Consider the following 10,487-nt stretch of genomic DNA (forward strand, 5'->3'; position numbering starts at 1 on the left):
CAAAAGGTTTTCAAAAGTTGAATAGAATGATTAATAACCAGAAACACACACACAACGCAACAAAATGGTGATTGCCACACATGACCAGAAAAAAGGAGGCATGAAGATTAATTACAAAATAGCCACCTATGACACACAGATACACACAAGCTTCACAAAATGGTGGTTTATGGTTGGCAGGTGACCAGCAAAGAAGGAGGGATGGAGAACAAAGACAAAATTACTGCCTATACCTCACACACATACACAGACCCAACAAAGTTTTAGCATTGGTTGCTGAATGGCCTGCAAAGAAGGAGACATATTGACAAAGTCAACTTATAACACCCACCCACACACAGAGACACACACAAATACACACAAACTCTTCAAAAAATGTTTGTTGCCCATAAGGGCAGAAAAATAGGAGGCCTGGAGTACCAATACAACATGGTAGCCCTACCCTGGCTGAAGCCCTTTCCTCCTCTACACCACTGCAAAGAAATGACTGCACAGATATATACCCAAAATGTGCCAGGGCCCAATCATGGGTCTGTCCTTCACTCACCAACCGTAAAACATTAATGTCCAATAGAAAATAAGCTTTAAAAATGCCTGAAACACATACAGCCCAAAGCAACAATTAATCCAACAAAATTACTTTTAAAATTTGCAGAAAGAAACATAGGGGGCCTTGAGACCCTCACGGGTGAGTAGCGCGCTCAATAAATGTACTGATTGATTGATTGATTGATAATATGCTATCTCACACACACACACAAAGTGGTGAGCACGCACATGGGAAGGAAGACTGCTGAGAACAATGAAAAATGTCTGAGCCTGGGCTCTTGGAGCCACTCCATCTCTGGCCACCAACAGTCACATGTAGACAAAAATGAACCTACAATTGGCACACATATAAGGCCGTCCACAAGCCCCTAGAATAATTAAAAAACTGTAGCACAGCAGCAGTCTGAATGTGAAAAATCAGTGGTAAAATGACCAAACTGGACAGATTTACAAAATCAAAATAAAACGAAGGAAGTATTTATAACAGTCCTGCACCAACCACAAAATATTAATTATCCATTCATCCAGCAATAATAACAAACCAAAAAAAGAATAATGGTGCCTACACTTCTTCATCGAACTTCGCTAGTTTTTCCAAAAAAGTAAAGATTCCAGAGGAGTTGATGCAGCAGTGATTGCATACAAAAAGAAAAAGATGCTTTCCCTCCAAAATATAAATCCAAAATGATCAAAGAGTGAATAAAGAAGAGGGAGGAGTCGTTAGGACAGGATGAGGAACTTGATTCAGTGTGTACAGTAGCCTCCAAGATTCTATGGGAATTTCACCCGTAACATAAATGCGTTTCATGCCAAAGAATTACCCAAACAGTTTGTTTCTGCAGAATAGTTAAGTCAAAATGTATTTTCAAGTTGATTTTCGGCGGCATGTTTAGGAGAAGTGCCGCTCGCATGGCATTTATGTCAATTTTGTTGTTCCTCGCCTCTCTCAAACACACTTCTTGTGTAATGGCATAATCTTGGGCATCACACATAATGTTCATTATGCAAAATGCCCGAAATAATGTCAGATTAATCCGGTGTAATGAAAATTCATGGCCAGGCCTCCTCCTCATCGTTCCAGACCTTGCGTACAGTTGCTGGTAGGGGTTTCTTAAACAGTATGGCAAAGCCCCTTTCCTATAAGCTGTAGATTTGGATGTCATCTGATGTGATTGGCTTGAATTTTATGTGTAACGAACATTTCTTGTGTAGTCACTCCTATACTTTGAACCCTCTGCTGGGGGTACATTGGTTTCCTGTGAAATGATGATGTACAGAGATTTAAAAGAGAGAAATATAAAAAAAAATCCGTTTGACGGAGTGTGTGAGTCCATTCACATTCAAAGAGAGTATATTGTAATTCCAATGAGACCACAAAGATGTGCGTGTTGAATGATCCTTAGAGTACCAAGGGGGTAAAGTGCGTATACAAACTCTTTGTAGTGTGAGTTGCACCTCCAGTGTTTATCAAATCATACTGTGGAAGTCCGATTTGGTGGGACAAACACACTACCAAATAGGTGGCCTGTGCAGATGGATAACACACCGTTCGATGAGGTAGTTGAGGTAGATGGTGATATAAATTAATACTTGACCTAGTCTGGCATGCAGAGTTCTCAAACTGAACCCTATCAATCAATCAGGATTTTGTAGAGTGCACTGCTCACCCGTAAGGGTCTCAAGGCGCTGAAGGAGGGGCTTGTGAGCAGCTCCGTTGGGGTCATCCGAAGAGACAGGACTTGTAAGTGGTAAAATGGGGAGCGAGATGAAGGTAAAGTAAAGTGAGACTACAGGTAGAATATGTACCTCTGTATGTTGAGCTAGTGTGACAGGCGTTCCAAAGGTCTGTGGAACATGGTCTAGTATGGACAAACTGAAGGGGTTAATACCCCTGAAACAAACTTTAAGCAGGCTAGCAACACCCTTGACTAATCAGGCCCACCCCCATCCATCCAGACATTATATATAGCATAAGAAAGGTTGCCCAATTGGGAGGATGACGTGAACATGCAGAGGGTCTATGAAATAGAAGAAGACAACCATCCATTTAAATTATGACATGGGTAGATATCCAAGACAGTCATGTCCAGCAGTCTGCTCTGGGTCTGTATGTGTTCCTATGTTTGGTCCCATTCAAGTGAAGGTTACTGACATTAGTGGTCAGGACAGGTCTTCCAAATGTAAAAATTAATGCTGTGTTGGGCAACTAACTTCCCCCCTCCCGCTGTGTACCAGTTGTTTAATCTGAAGTCTCTGCAGAGGGGGATAACAACTGTGCCAGGATGTCACAGAGCAGTCCGCTGGCATACGTTCACGTAGAGTGTCACCCAGTGTCGCTCTTGTCATATTCATGGTTTGAGTGGAGTATCTTCTCTCTGTCTTCTGGTGTGGATCCTTCACTGTGGTGTTCTTTAGCTGCCAATTGTTTTATCCCAGAGGACATTCTTTGCATCTCCATCACATTCACCACTTCCTCCAGGTGTCTCTCAGATGCATGATGTGATGGGCCAGACTTTTCAAATGAGACCTTTTCTGTTATCTTTGTAGCGTACATAGGTCCGCTCCTGCATGTCTCCAAAACTTGCTACATTTCTTTCAATTCGTGAAGTTCACTGTTGCGGCCATCTTTCATGGGCAGCATTGCAGCAGGGAAAAGAGGCCTTACGTAATAATAAGCTTCCAGAGACTTGGGTGTAGAGTCAAAAGATTTTTCATCTTTTCAATTGTTTCATGCACAAAATATGCTGTGGTGAAGAGTGAATTGGTTACAAAGAGGAACGGCCATTGTTATGCTAAGCAATCATAATGATCTGCCAGGCTTCTTGATGTGTAATGTACAGGCAAGTTTGGGTGCGCGTCTGGACTTACTCTTGGGCATATGTATAAGGAAATGGCGCAGTGCTGCACTGCAGCAAATTTTGCAGTGCCACGCTGTGTCATTTCGAAAAAGCAGGGATGTGCTGTATTTACAAAAATACTGTGCACCCCTGTGTTTTCACTAGCACCAGCTCTAACAATAGCTGCCTAGTGCCAACACAGACACCCTTGGGCCATAGTGCAAGGGTGCCTGTGTTGCAGGGATGATTGTTTATGTGCCGGAAGGTGTCTCTTTCTGCACATAAATAATCAATAATTGTGTATGCTGCTTTTATCCTGCAGCACACATAGAAATAGTAAATTGCCATTATTCAATGATTATTTTTGTGCAGAAAGGGACACCTTCCGGCACAAAAACAATCATAAATGGCGATTTGTTTCTCTATGTGTGCTGCAGAATGCACCGCACATAGAAAAAGAAAAAACGAGGAGAAATAAAAGTATTTCTCCTCATTGCACCAACTTAATGCCTGCTCATGCATTGCGTTAGTTTTTGGTCCTGCCTCAGATTTACACAACCTTGTATATCTGGGGCAGCACCAAAAATCAATGGGTGTTGTGGTGGAATGCCCACAGCAACACCCATTGCACGTCCCATTCACGTAGATAACTCCGTGAAAGATTACCGTATTTAGAAGGCGTTAAGCCATGTCAAGTGGCTTAATGCCGCTTTGTAGATATGGTGCAGGGCATTGCACCACCGGAATGCCAAAAAAAGTGATGTTCCGATGACTCAAGCCCCTTGTACGTGTGCCCCTCTGTATATACATTGGAGCACCAAAGGGGATTAGAAAACCTTATTCAGCAGTGTGGAAATCGCTCAAGAAAGACACCATATATACCATTTCAGCTTTTCCTGGGACCCCTCAAACTCTGACATTGTCCCATATGTTGCTCACTTCATGGTCAGTAATCATCCATTGCATTGCCCACATGCCCTGTTCCCTGACCAGTTCCAATTGGTCTTCTGCGGTGCTCCAACGACTTTCTGTTGTTTCTCGTCCAGTCTGAAAGGTAACAATGTCCATTTGATTGGGTTTAATCACCACATTTGTGTCTGCTGTGCCATTTTGTACTACTATGATGCATACCTTTATTACCTTAATGGAAATTAGTTCTCACTGAGTCTAGCTTGTCATGATTTCTGAAATTTCAGGGCCCTCGGTGTTCCCCTGTTTACCTAAAACTACTTCCTTTTAAAGCAATTTGTCTCTAGTGCTATGAGACAGATAGGAGAAATCTCAAGTCATTCGAGTGATATTGTCTCATTGTCGGTGCTTCCCGCCCTCCCCTTGGCAGGGCCAGAAGGCACAGATACATAATCCACAGATCACACATCAAAGTCCTAGAGTGGGATCAATCTCTCAATCAGAGTGCGTTCGACCCTGATGCCTTTTCCTTTATAGTGTGGTGTAGTTGACATCTTCTGCGGGATTTCCCCCTTTAAATAAAGGAATCACGGCACTGGGTTTCCAGTACAAACCTCTTTTAAAGATTTTGGGGTCTAATTTTAAAGCTAGGGTGGCATAAACAGTGATATACTCTCCATGCGTTTATAGGGTTCAGCAATATCAGGTCCACAGAAGAGAGGGAGTATGTGCTTAGCATTTTACTTTCCGCATTAAGAAATGTGAATTCAAGTCCTCTGTCTGTCTTGCTTGGGTAGACATTCACATGCAGCCCAAAGCAACTTGACTGCTAATCTCTAGCAGGCAGTGGGCTCTGCTGTTTCTCTGCAGTAACAGCACTGATCCACACCAGTGTTTGGTTCTAGCAGCACGTGGTCTGTGTGGAGCTCTAGCAAGCGGTGAGCATCTTGAATGTGAATGTGCAGCAACATCCCTTATTTCTCATCGAGAGGAAAGTACTTTTGTCAAGAATCAGTTAAAATACTTTAACTACTTTACTATAAGTCTTCCTTGGGTTACCAAAATCACCATCTCAATATGTTAAAATACTGTGTAACAACATGGCCCCTACTGATTTCTTCCTGGTTTCCAGCACAGACGGATATTGAATTGTCAACTATTGAGCACCAGGGGCACATGACAATTAGCCCAGGCGCCCCATCGCCTCAAGGAAAAAATATACCGAGTATACATAAACTGCAACCTGCATTCGTAAGACAAGCAATAATAGTCATCCTTGAAATTGACCTCTCCAACAAAAAGGAATGTGACTGTGAGTGCTATAAAATCTAATCCCCAGGTAAATATTGCTACAATTCCCGGTAAGTGCTAATACATCATGCTGCAGGGTGGTTAACTGCTCAAAGGCCATTTGTTTGAACCTCTATCAATGTGCCTCTCTACGTCATGAGATGAGGAACCGACGTTCTCATGGACAACATCCATGTTTCCAAATGAGCTCATACACAATCTGTGCCTAGACATGTCTTCATAAATAAAATCCGTTTGGTATGATTGGTGGATGTGCAGCTTTGGTACTATAAGTCTGATAATGAGGACAGCTGTTATAGAGAGTGCCATTCAAAAACAGCATATTCCCCATCAGCACGCACAGGGTTAGCCACGTATTTTTCCATGTTTGACCCGTCGATCCCTTTTTCTAATATCGTTTTGCCATGGTGCAGAGATGATTCCACAAGACTGCACAGAACAACCACCAAATGTTTGGTGAGTGGTCCGCCACCAACTGACAAATGTAACTCCTTGAAAAGCTGCTGAACGTATAGAAAAAGAATTAAGGTGTCCCTAACATTCTGGAATGCACCCATACTATGTTATGGGAATTACTATGGGCCTGATAAGAAGTGAACCATTCTGTGCTTGCACAGGGATCACAATTGTAAGTGGTGAGATATCTGTTCTACCAGGTAATTACCACATATTAGAACATTGGAATGTTGGGAGCTCCATTGAAAACAATGGAGCGCTCCGGGCTTATAATGGCTGGTATAAGCCCGGAGCACCAACATTCCAATGTGTCTTTGTTCACAGCTCTGGCTGTGAACAAAGACTTTAGGGAGCCTGAGGGGATTTCAATCCCCTCGCGCTCCCTGAAGGCTCTGTTTTGTTAGAACATTCTGCCCTCTCTATACCGGCTGTTAAAGGCCCGCTGCAGCGTTAAAGGCCCGAGCCGAAGGCGAGGGACTTTAACAAAGCAGAGGGACTTTAAAAGCCGGTATAGCCCTGCTACGAAGGGCTATAAGGCTATTAGAACATTCTGCCACTAGAGGGCAGAATGTTCTAACAAAACAAAGCCGTCAGGGAGCGCGAGGGGATTGAAATCCCCTCAGGCTCCCTGAAGTCTTTGTTCACAGCCAGAGCTGTGAACAAAGACACATTGGAATGTTGGTGCTCCGGGCTTATACCAGCCATTATAAGCCCGGAGCGCTCCATTGTTTTCAATGGAGCTTCCAACATTCCAATGTTCTAATAGCCGGTATAGCCCGCTAGGGCTATACGGCTATATAAAAAAAGCTGGCATCTTTCCTTACGTTTCTGCAGGTCAAACCTGCTGCATTTTAATATGTGAGAAAGGCCTGGTATTCACTCTTTTTTTGTTCAAAGAGCATCGAAATCCGCATGTTATTCCCCAACCAGTCAGAATAGAAGATAATAATCACACTTGATAAATCCCGGAAGTTATTACGTGGATAATCATAATAATCAACAAGGTCCACTCGGGCTTCCCTCTTTTGGGGAGGTTCTCATGGCCTGCATAAGCACTTGGAATTACCACAATCTTTAATAGACATTTGCCATCTTTGCATTGCCCACCACGTTTCTCCTGCAAACTTACTCTTCCTATAACGGATACAGCCGTTGCCCTGGAAAACAGCACTGGTTTGGTAATTTTAAGTGCACTGCCAGGCAAAGATTGAAATTCTACGAATATGGACAATAGAAAAACCCAACTGTATATGCTTTCCGACAGGCAACACCAGAAACAGAAGATACGTAACTGCCAGGGAACTCAAGCACAAGGCCCTACTGGCATAAGTTTTAGGTTGATTGTAAGTTAGGGAACATGGGAACCGAGTGTTGGTTCCAAGTTTACATTTTTAATATTTTTAAGAGCTTATTGCACATGGTTGTTGAAAAGAATGGAAATAATTATTGTATGTTTATGTACTTTCAGCAAAGCGTGGTCCCCGACCCGACATTAAGGCGAATTATACTGACTGTAGAGCTGGGGAACCAGGTTGGTTTCTCTGCATCGACTCCACGTGTTGTTCTTGGCAAGTCACTTAACCACCACGTGCTTGATGCAAGAAAAAAAATGAACCTGACCTTGTGTATTGTAAGCTGGTATGCATCCAGAGTGGTCCAAGGGCCATAATATCAAGGAACGGCGATAACATTATCGCCGCTTTAGCGGCAGGAAATTGCCGCTAAAGCGGTGATAATGGGCTTGATAATATGCCCTTGTGAATTCCCATAGAAGCCCAGGTTCACACCAGAACCTGGGCTTCTATGGGAATTCACAAGGGCATATTATCAAGCCCATTATCGCCACTTTAGCGGCAGTTTGCTGCCGCTAAAGCGGCGATAATGTTATCGCCGCTCCTTGATAATATGTCCCCAATTTCGGGGCATACCATCAAGGCGCTGTGATAAAATTGTCGCCGCTTTAGCGTCCGTTTTCGGGTGAAAAGCTGCGATAATTTTATCGCAATATCAGTAAGGTCACACTATCGCTTGAATCCATGCCTCAGCGCCTGTTTCCTGAACGCCCAGCTTTGCATCGGGCATTCCTCCCCAAAATAATGTGAGAAATGTCGCTAACCGACATTTCTCCAATTATCTAGCTTCACGCTAACCTGCAGAGCGATAAGAAAAGTAGCGCTAACCGCACTTATCGCTACTTTTCTTACGCCTGCTTTTAATCTGACTTAATTTGCACAATTATTCCTTTGTACACAATTTTATTCCTGTTTTTTCTTTCATTCATCATATATTTTCCTCTTCCTCATTTTAGTTTCACACGTAAGGTAACATGCCAATTTTCAACTATTTCTCATGTTCGAGTTGGTCCATCCAGACCTTATAACAAGAACAAGTACAGACGCAAAAAGTTCATCCGAAGCAGTATTTTAATAACCCAATGCATTTCGGGCACATCAAGCCCTTCGTCAGGGGAAACTAAAAATAACAATGAAACAAGCATCATTATTTTATCCAACATTACATAATCTGAACAGCAAAAACAAATGCGTAACAGAATAATTGCACCTTAAAACCCTTCTAAACATCGCCTTTCACGTTTATTTTAATCGCCCATTTAAAATTAATTCCGTATATATTTGCTAAAACCATTGACACTGCCTGGTTCCAACTTACTTCTCTCTGTTATCTCTCCCTTAACACAAACGGAAATTGCCTCTGACATGCACCTGAACCTTAAACTAAACTTCACATCTTCACGATCTGTGCCTTTCTTACTTTCTCCTGCTACCATGTTCCCCTCTCTTTCACGGAATCACACAGTCAACCGCCCTCCTTACGCAACTGTTATTACACCCACTTCTCCCTTTACCACATCTCAACCACGTATCCGTCTCCACATACAATGCAACTTCATCACAGATCCTATCATTCTCATATTCTCACTGCTCTCTCTCGTACAAAGGAATAATTGTGCAAATTGCATCACGCTGTGCGGTTGGAATTGGGGCGGAGATTCGTCCCTAAAATACAGTAATGTAGTATTCAGGTGCCATTAGGGCAGGGCACCATACCAATGAGCACGCGACCATGAATGAATGGTGAGGATCAATATGGATGAATTTATATACCAGTGGGTGTTCATTCCCTATCTTCAAATGTAGTCTTTAATCTGATTTAGCCGTTATACCCATGGTAGGTGGATATTATGGCTAAGTCTGCCCTACCTTATCACCAAGCTATCGCCAATAGCTGTGCGATTATCGCTGGATTTCCAGCGATAATCGCACATCCATCTGCTATCGCTTGGATTTTCTATCGCTCTGGTGATAAGCGTCGCTGATAGCGCGCTATCTCAGTGATGAAATCCAGCGATAGCCGGCGATAATTATCCTAGCGCTAAGTGCGCTTAGCGATAATTATCGCCGGTTGTTGCTGATATGCCCCTTCTTTGGGCTGAGTTTGCCCTATATAAAACTGAAAAGATGCTTCATTAAATTTAGGTGGGTTTGTAATGTAATTGTTTTCTTGTATAGATTGCTTTATGAATATGCTGTTAAATCAAATATGGTAGAATTTCAATTTGTGGCTGTAAAGGTTGCACGGGTCGTTCTTAAAACGTCAACTACTGTATATTCGAATTGAAAAGTATGTGACCTCTGTGTGAAGCAAAACGCGTATCAAAACTGACCAATACCTAAACCGTAGGAATTTATTTTTGCTTACAATACTTCCCTTACAACATCCTTAAACCTATACTATACAAGGTAAATCAAAGAAATGTAATAATAAAAAAACATGAGCTTTGAGCATCAGTAAAAGAAAAGTCAACTTACCAACAAAAAAGTCACAAATCGCTAAATTGAAAAGGAGAAAGTTGCTATGAGTTTTCAAACTCTTGTCAGTCACAAAAGCCAATATGACCAGGGCATTCCCCAGGACAATTACTGAGACCATTATAGACATTAGAATCCCCAGTGATATTAGCGTTGCACCTGAGAACAGGTCCCCATCGCTGGGAGTGTAGGGCGACAGACTAGCTTCACCCGGAGGGGACGTGGGGTTTACAGAGAAGAATGTTGGGGTGATGGAGAAACTGACGAAAGAAAGATCACTAGATATGGTTTCCATCTCAATATCAGCTGCCAGAGGTGGTCGATCAAGGAACGTGTTTCGATTTTCGCTGCTCGATTCAAAATATTTAAGAAAGACAATAACTCCCTTATGTGCATTAGATACTGTCATTGATCAACACAATTGCTGTGTTTCACATATTAAGTATAAAAAAAAATAGATGAAATTTGTGTTTGTTGATAATATTTGATGGCAGGCGGTACTAACGCTCCTAAACGCAGTAGCAAAGAGTCGATGCCCCTCTGCATCCCGCAGGCTCCTGAAGGCTGGTAACTGCTTTAGTCGCAAGAACCCTTT

At 42.5% G+C, this 10,487-nt stretch overlaps 1 protein-coding gene across 1 annotated transcript in view; it reads right to left on the bottom strand.

Annotated features, from left to right (window-relative positions):
* The window catches only part of LOC146831435 (histamine H3 receptor-like), a 57,637-nt gene extending 47,450 nt beyond the window's left edge, over positions 1 to 10,187 (bottom strand). The window contains exon 1 of the mRNA XM_085605739.1: positions 9,893 to 10,187. Coding sequence (XP_085461865.1) covers positions 9,893 to 10,187 — 295 coding nt within the window. The remainder of the gene's footprint in view (positions 1 to 9,892) is intronic.
* Positions 10,188 to 10,487: the final 300 nt, after the last annotated feature.

The sequence above is a fragment of the Triturus cristatus genome, chromosome 5_1 (genome assembly GCF_964204655.1).
Source record: "Triturus cristatus chromosome 5_1, aTriCri1.1, whole genome shotgun sequence".
NCBI lineage: Eukaryota > Metazoa > Chordata > Amphibia > Caudata > Salamandridae > Triturus > Triturus cristatus.